Genomic DNA, 16,819 nt, shown 5'->3' with positions numbered 1-16,819 from the left:
GCCTCATTCCAGCCATATTTTGCAGCCCCTTGATATAGCAGTGATGAAATCCTTCAAGGACCGTTGGGATCCTTTACTTGTAAAATGGCAGCGGCAGAATGTAGGAATTGTTCTGCCAAAATCTGAATTTTCACGACTAATTGGGCAAGTTTGGTCTGAGATAGATCCTCAGGTGTTACGCAACGGATTTAGAAAAGCGGGTATTTACCCAGTGAATCATGAAGAAATTAAAGAAGACAAATTTGATAAGTTAAAGCTAAGACATTGGAAAGAATTTGTGGAAAGAAAACATATTTCAACAGAAGAGCAAGGAATCACAAAGCGACATGTTTCATCAGAAGAACAAGAAATCACAAAGCGACATGTTTCAACAGAAGAGCAAGTTATCACAAAAACACAGAACCCAAAAACTTTAGTGACAATAGTATTCAATTTGATGAAGAAAACTCTAAACCTTGATGTTCGACAAGAATCCCACAATGAAAATATAAACCTTGAAATTCAGGAAGAACCCCACAATGACGTTAAAATCCTTGAAATTTTAAAAGAACCCAATAATATGAACCAGCCGTCAGAAATGTCTGCACAGGGCCTGAATATTTCGTTTGAAGAACTTCTTCTACATAAATTGAAACTTGGTGATAAATCACCAAAACCAAAACGCCGTAAGGTAGCGCCAGGCGCCGAAGTTATAACGCACGACGATGTACTAGAAAAGAAGAGAGAAGAACAAAATCTCAAGTTAAATGCAAATAAGAAAAAAGAAAACATAGAAAAACAAAAGAAAGACCTAAAATCAAACGTTGTGAAGAAAAAAGAAATAAAGGAAGATGAACAGAACAAGAAGCTCAGCTCAATTGTAAGGATAAAAGAAGAAAAGAAGAAACAAGAACGAAAAATTACCCCACACTCGAATAAGAATCCGGCCAAAGAAAATGTTGTGTCTTTAAGACACATTTCAAAACAAAGTAGTGAGATGCAAACATTTGTAGCCAAAGACATTAGTAACCTACCACATTATCTGCAGGCACAAGAAACACAATCTGATAGAAAACAAATAAAAGTGATTTCCAATGTGTTAATTAAAAAATCCGATCATAAATCCTTAAAAGAGAAAAAAGTAAATGACATCTATGAGGACCCCAAACCAGGAACGTCCGGACTATCCCAAATCCATTTGAAACGCGGACAGTCTTCAACTAGTGTTTCGGGCTCAATCACTTTAAAACAGAAAAAACGAAATGGCACCCATAAGAACCCGAAACCACGATCGTCAAGACTCTCCAAAAGGCGTTTGAAACGCCGCGATTCTTCTACGAGTGTTTCGGGCTCAATCAGTAGCCATAGCGATTCTGACTTAGCTGATATCGAATCAGATACAATCTTAATAGACGAAGATCAAAATAATACTATATTACCACAAATTTCAAACAAAGAAAATGTTGACGGCAAAAATAAAGAAAACCTTCCTTATTATGCGGGAGACAATGTTTTAGTGAGATATCATGGACGTCAAAAATGGACATACTACGTGGGGATAATAGAAGATATTAAAATAAACGACAAAGATCTCTGTTATTCCATAAAATTTTATAAAACTGTAAAGAAGCCTAAACTTACTTTCAAAATGACAAAAAGAATCGATCGTGATGATGTTCCTGAAATACAGATAGTGAAAAAAATTGATTTAATACGAAACCCTGGTTCATTGAATGCCTATTCTATCTCTTGTAATGAAAATGCTATTTATTTTTAATTACGTGGGCGAAGAAAGAAGAGTGTAAGAAGAAGTGGGGGAAAAAAGTACATATTTCGGAATACTAATTGATTTTGTAAGTTACTTAAGTACTATATTTCTAATCAAAATGAAGATTTCACATAATACAGTGATTTTTGTTTAAGTATAACGTTTTAAAAAACGTGCATATTGAATTGCAATGTTTATCTTGGAAAAAACATTTTTATATTAATTATCTTATTGAAAAAATGGCCAACATAGAGTTTCTGTTAATTTTTTACAGTTTTTTAGTAACATTTGAGTCGCCTGTAAACTGCTAGAGTCTGTGCGGAAAGAGAAGAGTCGTGGAATGTATGGGGTAATTGGGGTCCCATACCTTCCACCACTCTTCTCTTTCCGAATAAACTATATATGTATATTTGTTACTTTTTATGGTATTCTTGGCCTCAATTTTTAATAATACTTAAATTAATACTCGTTTAGTATTTTACTTAAGAATATATTGATCTCAATGTTTGATCTCATTGTTTTATTAATACTTACCTGCGTGTTTTCTACCCCTGCATGGCGATGTATGCCGGTCTTACCCGACAAACGAAACTTTGCATGAAATTAGCCATAATAAACCCTATTCTTGAGACATTAGAGTCTACATGCAGTTGTTATTGTAGTTCGCACTCGTACAAAAATCTATAATTACGTAGGTTGCCTATGTGTAGGTAAATTAGCCATTAGACGATCTTAGCCGACATTGGCGCTGAGTTCGTCCATTGCAACGTGTTTTAAAAACGAGTGTTTATTTCACTATCCGATGCCTTATATGAGAATTTGGCAAGTTTAATTAGAAACCAACGAAATATTTTATCAACTAGTTTCAGAAAATTTTACTTTCAGGCAACAGGATAGCTAAAATTTGTCAATTCATTTCTTTTTAAATAAAGTATGCCGGTCTTCGCCGAGTTGACCTTACCGTAAAATGGGGTGAGTAGGGTTCGCGGGGAGCGATGGGTTATGAATGGGGAGAGAAGGGATGAAAGGGGGTGAGATGGGATTTTAAGGCTACTGCTACAAAAATAATGTATTCCAATTTAAAATGGAGCTATAGTAATATTCATAATAAAAAAAATCGATCCAACAATCTTCCAAAATCACCTTTGTATGAAAACCCAACTCACCCCAAATACGAGGGACTACGGGGTGAGGTGGGATTTCCTGTTTATCGTCAAAGTTATGAAATGGAACTACCCAAAATAAAATAAAAACTAAAATACAAACGTCCGGAACACTTATTATATGTATACACCATTCAGTTTGCATATGTAAAAATAAAATGTTATCGAGGTTTGAATGTCAGTTTTGCACCTACTCACCCCATTTTACGGTACAGTCAAAGAATTTAATTTTCGTATCATTTCGTACCTTGTCACAGTGACAATCAATATGAAAGTCGCTAGGGACCTCATACTATTTGTCAATGTGACAAGGTATAAAATTGAAATAAAATTCCTTGACCGTACATACAATTGTTTTTGTTCTTGCCATCATTTTAATGTATTTTTCTCTGCAACGCGACTGGTGCACTTAAGATAAATTGAATGTTAGTTTTTTTTTGTTTACCTACATCACAACACTAGTCTGTTTACAAATGTATCTGAATACCTACGGCTGTATGTACATTTTGAATGAAAAACAAAAACTGAATCGACAAAAAAATCATATAATTAGCGAACTGGCTCACAAATTTTACAATAATCGGTCGAGGATTGCGACCTGTAGTAGAGAAGAACAGCCGAACAGACAGACTGCCCGATTCGAAGTTTAAGATACGTCAGTTACCTAATAGATCTAGAAACGATATGGATTAGATGTGTCAGTGTCAATGTGACGTTTCATCAAACAAAATCGTCACTTATATTAAAGTTCGAATCGGGCCAAGAGAGTGTTATCTTCAGTTACCCGTGAACAAGATGCATGTAACTATTGTAACTGCGTCGAAATATCGGGAGCTCGAAAACAATAAAAAAGGTAATCACGGTCCATAGACTAGGAATCCTCTAGACGGAGTTTAGAGCAATTATTTCATGAAACCGATGCTGCCAAAAATACGGGGGTGCGGGGGACGAGGTGAGCGAGGTCCCGTGCCGTGATTGGTCCGTTCAAAGACACGGACGTCACACAAAGACACTTTCGACTCGAAAATGGAGTAAAACTACCGTATTTGTGGCAGAGAAGGTAGAGCTATAATGCTCAGTCTGGAGGATGTCTTGTCTGTGTCACGGTCCTTATCCCGGTCGATTTAAGTCTAGTTAAACTAACCGTCAATCATTCAAAACTGTTAACGTCTTCATAATTAAAGTACTCATCTGAAAACCGTTTTTAACTTAAAAAGTGGTTTTAATACTTACGTATTTTCGATCTAATACATAACTAGAGTCCGACTAAGCTAACTATGCACCGATTTGATCAAAACAAAATGAGAGAGTGTCATTATAAACGTCATGTGTGTATTTTCTTAGTAACATTAAATATGACATTGCCATACTTTATCATTTGCAAATGCCAGTCAGAATTCGCTTGTTCCGATTCTACGTTTATATCAAAAGCATATTCAAGAATGGACCTACTAAAGGAATTTAACAGCTCTGGAGCTGAGCCTGAATCGCTATTTCAATTTTATGAATTCTTTCCTTGCTATTTCCAATAGAATATCGACGAAGAATAGGGAAAAAAATATCGCAAAAATAATCAAAAATAAAATAAGATACGATTACAAAACAAAGACTACACAGACATCAGTTCAGTCATTCATAACCTCGATGTATGTTGAAATCATCTTTGTAAATAGGTACAAGCATCGGTGAAATGGGAATGGGTGGGAACAGAAATTATGGGCGTACTTTGATGGGTTTAGAAGAAAATTTGTATTTCTGTATTTACATAAATTATTCATATTACCTACCTACTAAATATACATTAATGACTTTTTTTTGTCATGGCTCAAAAACCGAAATTTCAAAGCCCACCCCGGTTTACGGCAGGTAGTTAAATAGAAATCCCGTCCGACATATTGAACCACATTGAAAACAAAAGAATCAAGTGCGGTACATAAGTATTCCCATTTTTAAGGTTCCGTACCCAAAGGGTTAAAACGGGACCCTATTACTAAAACTCCACTGTCCGCCAGTCCGTCTATCTGTCACCAGGCTGTATCTCATGAACCGTGACAGTTGAAATATTCACAGATGATTTATTTCTGCGGCCGCTATAACAACAAATACTAAAAAGTACGGAACCCTCGGTGGGCGAGTCCGACTCCCACTTGTCCAGTTTTTTAAAAAGTGGTCTTGTATACTTATTGTTTCGATTGATGTTGTCATTATTATTTTCTAAAAGTTGCCAGCTCCCTTTTGAGCGCCGAAGTTTTTCTATTTGAGAAAATGATTTCCAATAATTGAGCGATTTGTCCGAACCCTCGGAATGGCTCCATATAAAGTCGCACTGTTAACCAATTTGTTGAAACGTTTATCTAAATTCTCTTTTGTGAAACACTTGGAACTAACAAATGTATTTCCTTCTAAATGAGAAGACGCAATATTTGATCTTATTTCGGTGAGCGTTTCTTTTATTTTTTGGCATTTTTATATATTGTGACCTTTTTTGCCACTTTTGTGTTATTTCTAGTCAGGATCGCGAGCCCTTTTCATCCTTATAGGAGAAAAAAAGTGTCCTGAAATTTCCATAAATTTTCAAACTTTCCTTTTTGTTACCGCCATACAAAGTATATGGGGAAATGGTAGCACGGTAGGAAAAAACTCTTGGACATTTTTTTATCCCATTAGGATCGAAAGAGCTCGTGATTCTGAGTAGAAATAACACAAAAGTGGCACAAAAAAGGTCACAATATAATAAAAATGGCAAAAAATAAAAGAAACGCTCAGGTACAGTCGGATACAGATATATCGGAGCGGCCGCGCCGCTCACAAATATCTGAAATTCTGAACACGCCTCTATTGCCATGGCGTGCTTGTTCAGATATTTGTGAACCCTTTGGACGCTCCGATATATATATCTGACGGCAACTGTACTTGTTAGGTTTCAGAGAGATAAAAGGTTATCTTTGTAAACAGAGTAGTATTGTGATGTAGGTAAACAAAAAAAACTACATTCAGTTTATCTTAAGTGCGCAAGTCGCGTTTCAGAGAAAAAATACATTAAAATGATAGCAAGAACAAAAACAATTTTATTTACGGTCAAGGAATTCAATTTCAGTACCTACCATTTTATACCTTGTCACATTGACAATAGTATGAGCTCCCTAGCGACTTTCATATTGATTGTCACTGTGACAAGACGAAATGTTACGAAAATTAAAGTCTTTGATTGTACTTACAAATTCAAATTCAGTTTCGTTTTCTGTAAATGAAATCACATTTTGTCTAATTCATTCAACTTTTATCTCAAAATCAAGATAACTATAATTTATTTAATTACAGAAACGGGTCTACCGCGATATAATTTCATTGTATTTACCTTTAATTCCGACGTTTCAGCTGTGGTCACGGAAAGACTACCCGAAATTAATATCTCCGTTGACATTTGTTGGGACGTCAGTCTTTCCGTGACCACAGCTGGTGCAACTCAGCTGAAACGTCAGAATTAAAGGTAAAAACAATGAAATTATATCGCGGTAGACCCGTTTGTGTAATTAAATATGTGTACAAAACGCGAGAGTTTAAAGTGTAACTATAATTTACTACACCGAGGAAATGCGGCCAGCCTTCTGGGCACCCTGCCCCCAAGTAGCACAGATAGCTCTATAACTACTCACTTTTAGTTCTATCTAACGCTCTGTGCGTATTAAGACACTTATAAGAGCACACTCGTGGTCCTACAGCTGTATAATAGATCTCAGTGATATTTATATAGCTTAGGGCCGATTAAAAGCTGCATTACGGCTCTGAAAACTACCATTAATACGCAAAGAGTGATATAAAGGTATATTTGCTACGACCCTATACAGCTTTAAGGGTTATCAAATGCTTTAACCGTTATAAGGTCTGTTTAGTGGATAAAATTACGCCATGTGCTGTATAAGGAGGTAATTGTGGACTTTTATTACGTTGACTTATTAAGGGAGCACAAGTGAACTATTATGAAGCTAATAGACGTATAATGGAACACATGTGGCACATAATACAGCTTGTCGCTTAACATGTTTACCACTAAGCAGCTTTTATTACACTGACTTTTAAGGGAGCACGAGTGAACTAATATGAAGCCAATAGACGTATAATGGAACACATGTGACGCATAATACAGCTTATCGCTGAACGTCTTTACCGCTAAGCAGCTATTATTACGTTGACTTTTAAGGGAGCACGAGTGAACTAATATGAAGCCAATAGACGTATAAATGGAACACATGGGGCGCATAATACAGCTTATCGCTGAACATGTTTACCGCTAAAGCAGCTTTTATTTCGCTGACTTATTATAAGGGAGAACGAGTGAGCTATTATGAAACCAATAGACGTATAATCGAACACATGTGGCGCATAATACGGCTTAGCGCTGAACATGTTTACCGCTAAGCAGCCTATTATACTACCATTGGGACTGTCTGCATAGCGGCTGTTAAAACGTTCATAAGATGCCTTATAACTGTTTAGAGGTTCACTAGTGTATCGAAATAGCGACTTGGACTTTATAGTGGTTCACTTAAGTATCTTTATCAGATATATAACAGTCGTATGCTGCATATAAGAATTTTAACGGTTCACGTTGCTTTTTAACATTGACCGCCATTTTATTGTATATAACCTACAAGATTGAAATTGCTTTTCCAACTTTTAAGGGTAACAATATGGTTTTGTGCCTGAGTTCTTAACCTAAATCATTAGTTTAGTACTTCCTATAACGTATTATTAACTTTTTATCTCATAATTCTGTCCAAACCACTGAAATAGTTTTTACACATAGCTTATTTATATCATTAAAATAAATAATTACTGATTATTTTTGTGGCGCACTGAAATTTTCTTAGATAATGTATATATATAATGTCAATAAACTTGCATTCCCAAACATCTTTCTCGCATTAATATATAAAAGATCATCTACAAACATTTAACTAAACACTTTAACAAAATGACTTATGGTGTCGTTGCGCTTAATGTTTTTGCTTCAATATAAATATGTTCACCTCTGCGTTCGTCGTCACTATACTAAATATAATAGCTGATTTTTAAGGCAGAGGTGTAAAAGTATGTTATTAATTATCTTTTATTCAGCCCAATGTCAATATTTCCCGGTATTAGGGCGCACATGTGGCATATTAGCTGAATAAAGGGTAACTGGTGGTCTCTTACCCAGCCAATATACACCTCTTATAACTCCTGTTACCCCTTATAATTCCGTTAAATTGCTGCTACAACGCTCTTAAGTAGCTATGTGAACTTAAGGCTGCCTAATTTGTGCCCATTTAAGAGTTATAAAAGCTGAAAAGACGCTTATACAGCTCTTATGCAGCTTTTATATTCCAGCTTCAAGCGTATTCGTACTTCATTATGCGGCTGCTATACAACTAATCTGTGCTACTTGGGTTGACAGCGATATAGGCCAAATTTTTTACCCGTAGGTAGGGGGCTGTCCCCGTTTCCTCCTACGTCGTGCTACCGTCATCCGATGTCCAGACCCCCCCCCCCCTATTTTGAAATGACGTAATTTATGAATAGCCCCTAGGTTAAGTATTTAGTATTAAGTTTTATTATGTTGGTTTTGTTTATTTCATTTAGTTTTAATAAATAAATTGAAAACACTACAATTTCCCCGTTCCCGTGGGCCCAAGCCCTCTCGCGCATGAGAGGAGGCCTGTGCCCAGCAGTGGGACGTATATAGGCTGAAATGATGATGATGATGATGACTACAATTTCCGTGAATTTATTTTGAAACGACATTTTTTACAGCTAATAAAAAGTGATCGTGAACGCACCCTCATGTCATGAAATACTCGTATAATAATGGCGCCGTAAAATTGGCTTTACGTCCAATCAGTGGTTTTGCAGTAAAAGTTTTTTCACTTAAATCAGTTCCATACTTCATTATTGAGGTTCTTCAAGTGCTCACTCAGATTGCCGTCATTTCCTTTTAGTTTATTTTATATTTTACTATTTATGTGAATGTATAATATATTTTCAGCTTTGTTAATTGGTTTATAGATTACGCAAAACAAGATATCCCAGAAAACATAATACTCTCCGATAAACTTACAATCTAACGATCGAATTCAAATTTGGAATCCCCATCGCAGACCCAATGTTGCCACTACCATGAATATTCATAGTAAGCATCGTAAACTGCGTTGTCCGATTCAAGCCGCAGGCATAGACAATTAATAACGGCCACTGTTGGTCCAGCTGCCATAGACGCATTAGATTTTATGACCGGGCAAACATGTGTTACCTGCCAGTGTAAGGGATAAGTTATCAAGGTTCTATAATCTAGATAGTAACGGCTTAGTGGGAGTGGTGTCTAATTAGAAATTAAGGATCAATTTGATAATCTAATTTCAATGGATTAGCTATTAGAGTATGACTATCACAACAGTTGTCACATTAAAGTAATAGATCTCCGAAATTCTATCGTTCATAAGTCATACGAATTTATTGAACCCTCCAGAGGAACAACCTTGAGACGAAAACATTTCCTAAAGTTTGCTTAATGTAGGTACCGTATAGTTTTTCAATTTTTCGAGAAGAAGACACCTTTTTTGTTTTTTGATGATTCAAGATATAGATCATTGAAGAATAATATTACTTGTCGTATTTCTTGTGAAAAATTACATGATACTGTTTTTATTGCACTTTTTTACGTAAATAACTTAAGCAGTTTTTCTTCTTTGGGAAACTAAAATAATGTTTTTATTTCACAAGAAATTGAGTCATCTCAACGATTTAAAATAGTACCACTGGAGGGCGCATAAAATTATTCGTCTTAATCTTATGTGTTTTATATACTTCCTAAATATAAATGAAGAAGTTAAGGACTTATTGTCCATGGAGCCATTTATAAGCGCCATTATTCCTCTATAAAATCGCCTATTCAGTTTCAATTGAACTTGTTTAATCTATTTAATGCGCTAGTTCAATTAGCCATTTCACTGTCAAACACGGGCGCCGGGCGTTCCGAAATTGGCAACATTTCCGACTAGCAACTAGCGAAACAATTTGGCCTTGAATCGACGGCATGTTGCTGATAATTAGATCAGCCGCAGTTGCTGCAGCGCTGCAAGTTTCATTGCTATGCGCGGGCGAGGTGATCGGTAAACCTGTATAAAAATAAAGTTGAAAAGGCAAAGTTGAAGGCACAAGACCTCAGGGGCCCTCCGCCTACTAGATGGTATGCTCATATTACGGTACCTATGTAAATAAAACTGGACAAGGCCATGCGCTTGGCGAGGGACAGAACCCTATGGAGGAACCCGGTCTTCAACAGAAGGACATTATGTCACGATCCTCAGTATTGAGGGACCGACTAAAGAAGAAGAGCTAAAAATAAATTCAGCTTACCCCTCCAAAGTTACTTTCAATTAATCCTCCCTAAAACATGTAAGACTGGCAAGAATATGGCCAATATATACACTTATTGCAGCCATTGTAATATATCTTAATAGCTTATTTCAATTAATCATCCAGATCAGAAGAAACAAACAACAACAGTACTAACCGTGATATTTCTTCGCCTTTGATTAAATCTGCATACAATCTCCACTGTTTGTATACACTTTTTGAAAAATTCCAATAACGCATAGTTACAGATCCTGGACCCTTAGTGTAAATATCATTGCGTTTGCGTTATGTCTATTTTTGTATGGGATATTGAACAGCGCAGCAAGCGGGAGGTTTTGGAAACTCAAAATCCCATACTAAATAACACTTAACGCAAACGCGTATGTCACGTCACGTTATCGAATGAAATTTGCACTAGGGATACAGAGGTCATATTACATTTGTTCACCCGTAAATGGACTCGCGCAAGTTTCCGGAATGTGCGGCTAACTAACTAGATCATGTCTATTTGAACCTAACTAGCCGTGTACGCCAGTGACGTTATTTTGAATAACAACATTAAATTATATGATGCTAGGCAGCTCTTCCTAGACCGCTTAAAGAGTTATTAACTTAATTAGTATATCGTTAAAGCCAAACTTTTATAATAGTTTTTGCTTTCTCATTTTGACTTTACGAAGAACCGTTTAGTTATATCATTTTGAAGAGTTAAGATTGTGGAAAATATATAACGACTAACATTGACATGATCTAATGATCAACCCTATAAAAGGATACTACGCACAATAGTTGGCTTGAAACTTCATCTGGGTTTCTATTATTTTTTGTAAATTCAAGTAAAGAAGTAAAAGTGTAATGGATACGTGTGTATGGGATTAGAAAGATCTATCTTATATACTATTTGCCGCACCAGTAGGTACTGCATTAGCTGCACGGATGCGGCACTCTTCATAATACATCTCGTGTGGTGTGTGCCTTACGCGTCCGTTCGTTGAGAATACACAGCAACTCTTTTTAATTTCTCAAATTTTTGTGAAGATTTTTACACACCCTAAATTAAGATTAGTTATTTACTCAACAATATACCATAAGAACAATCTACGATGCCCTAGAGTATAGAAATTGATATCCTCTATTTCGTTGTTACAGGTAACTTCCAAGGCGACATCGCCTTACAAGACACAGACTTCAAACCCATGAAGCCTACCTCCAAAATCAACAAGTCTCTACAAGAAGAAGTAGAGAGGCTAAAGAAGGAAGTACTACTCGAAGGGTTACAGGTAGAAGAGGAAGGTTTACCTGACATATTGAGGAAGAGGACGAAGCAACCGGCGCCGGCGCCAGAGAAGCCAAAGAAGTACAATGACGCGATGCTGATGACAAAGGTAGGCATTGTGAAATAGCAAAAACCTTTCCATTTGGAAAAGTTGAAGTGGGTACCGAGAAATACTAATGGGAATGTGTGTATGGATTGTCATACAATTTACCCAAGGTAGGTACTTAATCTTATAAAATTAACAGCAGCAGTCAAATCCGTAATCTAATTTTAATGAATTTTTAAGCCAGTTTTCGTTATGGTTGTATCTATTCAGATTCGTAGACTACATAATTAAAGTGAAATGTGCCCGGGCTGATTTATAGTACATATATTTGATTCGATTTTGTATCAAGCGAATTTTATGACATCGTGTAATCATTATTAGAATCGCTTGTTAAAATTATGAATTAATATGAATTTGTTAAATTATATGCTTGAATAAAGTTAGTTTGACCAAAAATAGAAACAAAAATAGCACAGACTGGTAATGTCATAGCTTGATTTAAACATCATTCCTTACTTCACAGGTTTTACCTTCGGGCTTAGACAAATCAATATTGTTAAAAAATGGTAAACTGCCACCCGGAGAAATGCTAGATAATATAACTAGTAAAATTAATCAAACCAAAGAAGAATTAGTTACTAATCAAACTAGCCCCATTGAGAATCTGACTGAATCAGAAAGCTTAGAACAAGATGGAGTTCTAGTCGTTAATATTTCAACTGACAATATTTTAAATTTAGATGAATTATATCCAAATATGCATTTAACAAGCACTGCCAACAAAGTCGATGAGAGAAATAAAATCCAGAGCAACAGCCGTGAGATAACAGGAGACTCTAATAATAATATAAAAGTGAAATCTCCACCTGAAAATGTGACGATGGCTCCTGCTCCAACTAACGGGGTTCTAGTCACTAACGAAAGAGAGGAAGATATTGAAAGTGTGGAAAAGGGAGTTATCAACAAAACCGGTGGTGATTTAAATGGAAAATTTCTAGAAGCCAACGATCTATTGAAGCCGACTGAAAGTTTGCAGAGTCTGACAGAAAAGACGTCGAGCAGGCATCGAAGAAGGCGAAGAAGACACGGTAATGGGAGACGGTATGATATTTTTCATATCGTTAATAAGAATTTATCATATTTTAAGGATCACTTTCTTAGAGATGTTCTCTTGATACATTACTTGCATAACATATAGGTAGTCTAATTAAAATTAAAATATTATTTTGCCAATCCGCGGAATAAGAACGTCTAAAAGTTACAAGTACCTAGGTAAGCATAACGGGTTAGTACGTTAGTATTTAGAGGATTAGGAAAGCAATATTTATGTTTTAATTAATATGGATTTCCGCAAAGTAGGTAACTAATTCTTATAATAAATTATATCGTATCTGCCACGCTCGGCACTTTTCCGCTACAACAAGCCCCATGTCCCGGCCTTTGTAATGTACAATTACTTAACTAGAACTATGGCGCCTGAAAATCAAGTGCAGCCTGCAACATGTCCTCAACGTCCTCATAACGTAATTTCCATGCACCACAAGCAAAGCCGGTAAAATATTCTCCGCATCTTGCGTCAAAGGATGCCTCCTGAGAAGTCGCTGCCACTTAATTGCGATGTTCCGACTTCGCCCACTTTCCCGTACCATGAGGTTTAATAATATTATATTCTACACGTCTCATACGCAGCAATTAGGTTCACTTAGCTGCAGTGGACATACGGAAAGTTAAGGGATATACAGCCTTATTCTGATTAAACACTTAAGCGAGAAAAGGAGTACTTACTCTTTTGTAATAGTTATGTTCTATTATACATATTTAGGCCAGGTGCACCAAAGTAAAGTGCCTATGAATTTCCCATACTACACTATTTAGCGAACGTTTTAATGGTAATACGCAATGTGCTCCTAAGACTTGTTGCATATTTCATTTTTAATTACAAATTTATTCACAAATGACTGATACAATTTAATAAACATAATGTACAAATTAAAACTAAACTAAAGATAGGTTACTATCTTAATATATGGGTCTAAATTATAGCTACAAATATCTCCTATTCCGCTGGCACTTGGTAGTGTGCCCACAAGACTGGCCGCGTTTCCTCGCTGGATGGCAATGCCAATGCGCTGAGCGAGGAACGAGCCAGCCCCGCGGTCACCAGTGGAACGGATTAGGAGATATTTTAGTTTTTGAAAAAGTACAAAATATAATTATTGTACTAATAATTTGATTAAGTATGTCGCTTTCTAGAAGTTTTATAGTAGGGTTAGGACTTGCAAGCAGCGCTTACAAACTCCCGCACAGCTTTAATGCCTATTCATTAGCCTCATATTCAAGCCCGCGCCATTTCATGCATTTAGTTCATTTCTAGCTTAATAGCACGTTTAAATTGTTGAGTTATTTATGCTATGCAACGTACATTATTTTAAAACTTAGCATCCCGATTTTGAATTTTTTAATGAAATTAAAGAAACAAATCTGTTATATCTCATTGTACTACGATAATTTTGAATAACGAAATAGTAACGAATTTCATATATAAGATTTAAAGTTCAGGTATTTATATCGCATTAAGGTTATAATCACTATTATGTTTTTATTGAGACAAGATTAGTACGACTACCACAAGTTTGACACTGACATATACATACACAAAAGTGTGCTTAACTTACGCTTACTAGTGCAAGCGAGATGTAAGTATAGAAAGTAAGTTACGCAGACCTACGTATAATAAGTATCCGCTTTTACGTTTATTTAAGTTAATTAGCTCTTAAATGTACTTACACAACTCACCTACATGTTTTTGTTTGATCATTGCTACACCCACACCTCGACCTTTAATTTTATTGAAACCTATTTTTGGCATTATTGTGTTATATACATTATAGTACATTAATTATACTCTAAGAACAAATTAAATTACTTTCGGTTTGTAATATTAATTATATACGTACGAAGGGCAGAAATAATATATCATTACAGAATATGTACATATTATAACTACGTAAGGAAGTAACTTATTTGTGTCTAAAATCGTATTTGTTTGTTGACGTATATTTGACCGTAAAGGGATTTTACGGATACATAAACATATCTTAAACTTATTCTTACTTTCAGGTTAAGAAACATCCACTCAGGTGAAAGGACCGGGAAAAATACAGTCAAATCAGATGAGCTAGGAGAAAATCAATCGGAGCGTAAAAAAAATTTTCGTCACCGAAAAAAGCACTCAAGCAGAGAACACAGCGGAGAAAATAGAAAACTGGTTGTACCAGAACATGAGTTTGAAGAGAAATTCGATGTAAAACCACCCCCGAAGAATATTATAGAAACCGGGAGTGGACAAAATCAACAATTCAACAATTGGTTTTTTCGTGACACCACTGAAGATTTAGATGCAATGGAAAGCTACCAAAGCAGTAACGGGGTATGATATTTTGAATTTTTTAATTTCCTGTTACCACAGTCAGAAAGGGCTTAACTTCTGTGCTATTTCGTACCTTCTCACAGTACTTAACAATCAAAAATCCGCCAGGGATCTTTTATTGTCACTGACAATAAATTCCGCAGAAATCAAATTTCTTGGCGAAATTAAATAAAATATTCTGCTGGGTATGATTCGCGAACAATCTGCGAATGAATTGCTTACCATTTGCGTGCACTTTGCAATTACGTATTTTTATGTGCAACGCTCGTGCAATTTGCGAGCGGTTTGCTAATACCCCGCGAGCACCTTTAAGATTTTGTTAATGAATTATAGGTATACCAACAACGTTCGTAGTATTTGGTTTCATCTCATCATCATCATATCAGCCAGAGGTCGTCCACTGCTGGACATAAGCCTCCCCAAAGAGTGCCACAATGACTGGTCTTGCGCCACCCGCATCCAGCGGACTCCCGCGACCTTTACCAGGTCATCTTGGTTTCGTCTTAGAGCACATTTTTTCAATATTTTACTATCAACACTTAAATTTTTTTTTAGACTACCGCTCGTCACCGCTCCATTCGCGCCGCCACCAACCGCAAGGAACGCATCTGGGAGAACGGCGTGATCCCCTACGAGATAGACGGGAACTTCAGCGGCGCCCACAAGTCCCTCTTCAAGCAGGCCATGCGGCATTGGGAGAACTTCACGTGCGTGAAGTTCGTCGAAAGAGATGTACTGTTGCATAAGGATTATATCGTGTTCACTGAGAGACCTTGCGGGTAAGACTTGGCTATAGCTTTATTGGACATAGATTTCAGTTCTTTCTTTTTCTTTTATATTATCATACATCGTTATCGCGGGAGCAAATACGATTTGACAATACTGAAAGATTATAAAAAACAGTCAAAAACAGAAATGACATTCGTATAGAGAAACGTTTATACCTACGACCTTAAAATGTATAATTATTTTATTGAATATCAATGCTATCTTACCTCCATACTTGACTTGATTGGTACTTAAAAAGATTACCTATTAGGTACGCAACCTTATCAGTCAATTTAGACATTTGTCAATCTTGACTGATCTTTATTTGTAACAACATAATCAAATAGAAGTTGCCTTTAAAATGCCTCGAAGGAAAATAACATGTGATGAATTTGTGGGGTTGTTTATACAGGATTATCCTGAGCTAGAGGCTCGCGATACAAATCTATTTTGCTCGAAGTGCAATATTAGTTTTTGTAAAACTAAATCTTCCGTGAAACGTCATTTTAACTCTGAAAGACACACTTCTCTCAAAAAAGATTTTAGGTTGGAACTGACAAAATTTCTAGTAAGCTGTAACATACCGTGGTCTCAAATAGAGAACCCTGTATTTAAAAATTTCATTGAAGATTGTGTATCTGGAAAATTTGAAAAAACTGTTCAGGTCCCTTCAGAATGTTTGCTGAGGCAGACTTGCGTGAATGAATTATACGACAAAGAGATGGATATAATTAGAGACGAATTAAAAGACGCGTATATATATGTAAGTGTTGATGAAACCACAGATGCTATAGGTCGTCAAATCGCTAACGTTATAGTAGGTGCTATGCTTGAAGATGATGTTGGAACTCCACACGTGCTGTCAAGCAAATGTTTAAATGAAACGAACAATATCAGTATAACTAATACTGTCAAAAATGCCCTGGATGATTTGTGGGGCCCTGGTCACAATAAGCATGACAAGGTGTTGTTGTTATTGACTGATGGTGTGGGG

The 16,819-nt window shown here is 36.2% G+C and overlaps 1 protein-coding gene across 1 annotated transcript in view; it reads left to right on the top strand.

The window, feature by feature from the left end:
* LOC134791984 (bone morphogenetic protein 1) overlaps positions 1-16,819 on the top strand; it is a 130,244-nt gene that overhangs the window by 63,878 nt on the left and 49,547 nt on the right. Inside the window, exons 3-6 of the mRNA XM_063763081.1 lie at positions 11,455-11,690; positions 12,151-12,728; positions 14,748-15,057; positions 15,613-15,836. Coding sequence (XP_063619151.1) covers positions 11,455-11,690; positions 12,151-12,728; positions 14,748-15,057; positions 15,613-15,836 — 1,348 coding nt within the window. The remainder of the gene's footprint in view (positions 1-11,454; positions 11,691-12,150; positions 12,729-14,747; positions 15,058-15,612; positions 15,837-16,819) is intronic.

Source organism: Cydia splendana, chromosome 7, assembly GCF_910591565.1.
Source record: "Cydia splendana chromosome 7, ilCydSple1.2, whole genome shotgun sequence".
NCBI lineage: Eukaryota > Metazoa > Arthropoda > Insecta > Lepidoptera > Tortricidae > Cydia > Cydia splendana.
The sequence above is the reverse complement of the archived record's forward strand: the minus strand, read 5'-3'. Positions and strand labels throughout refer to the sequence as shown.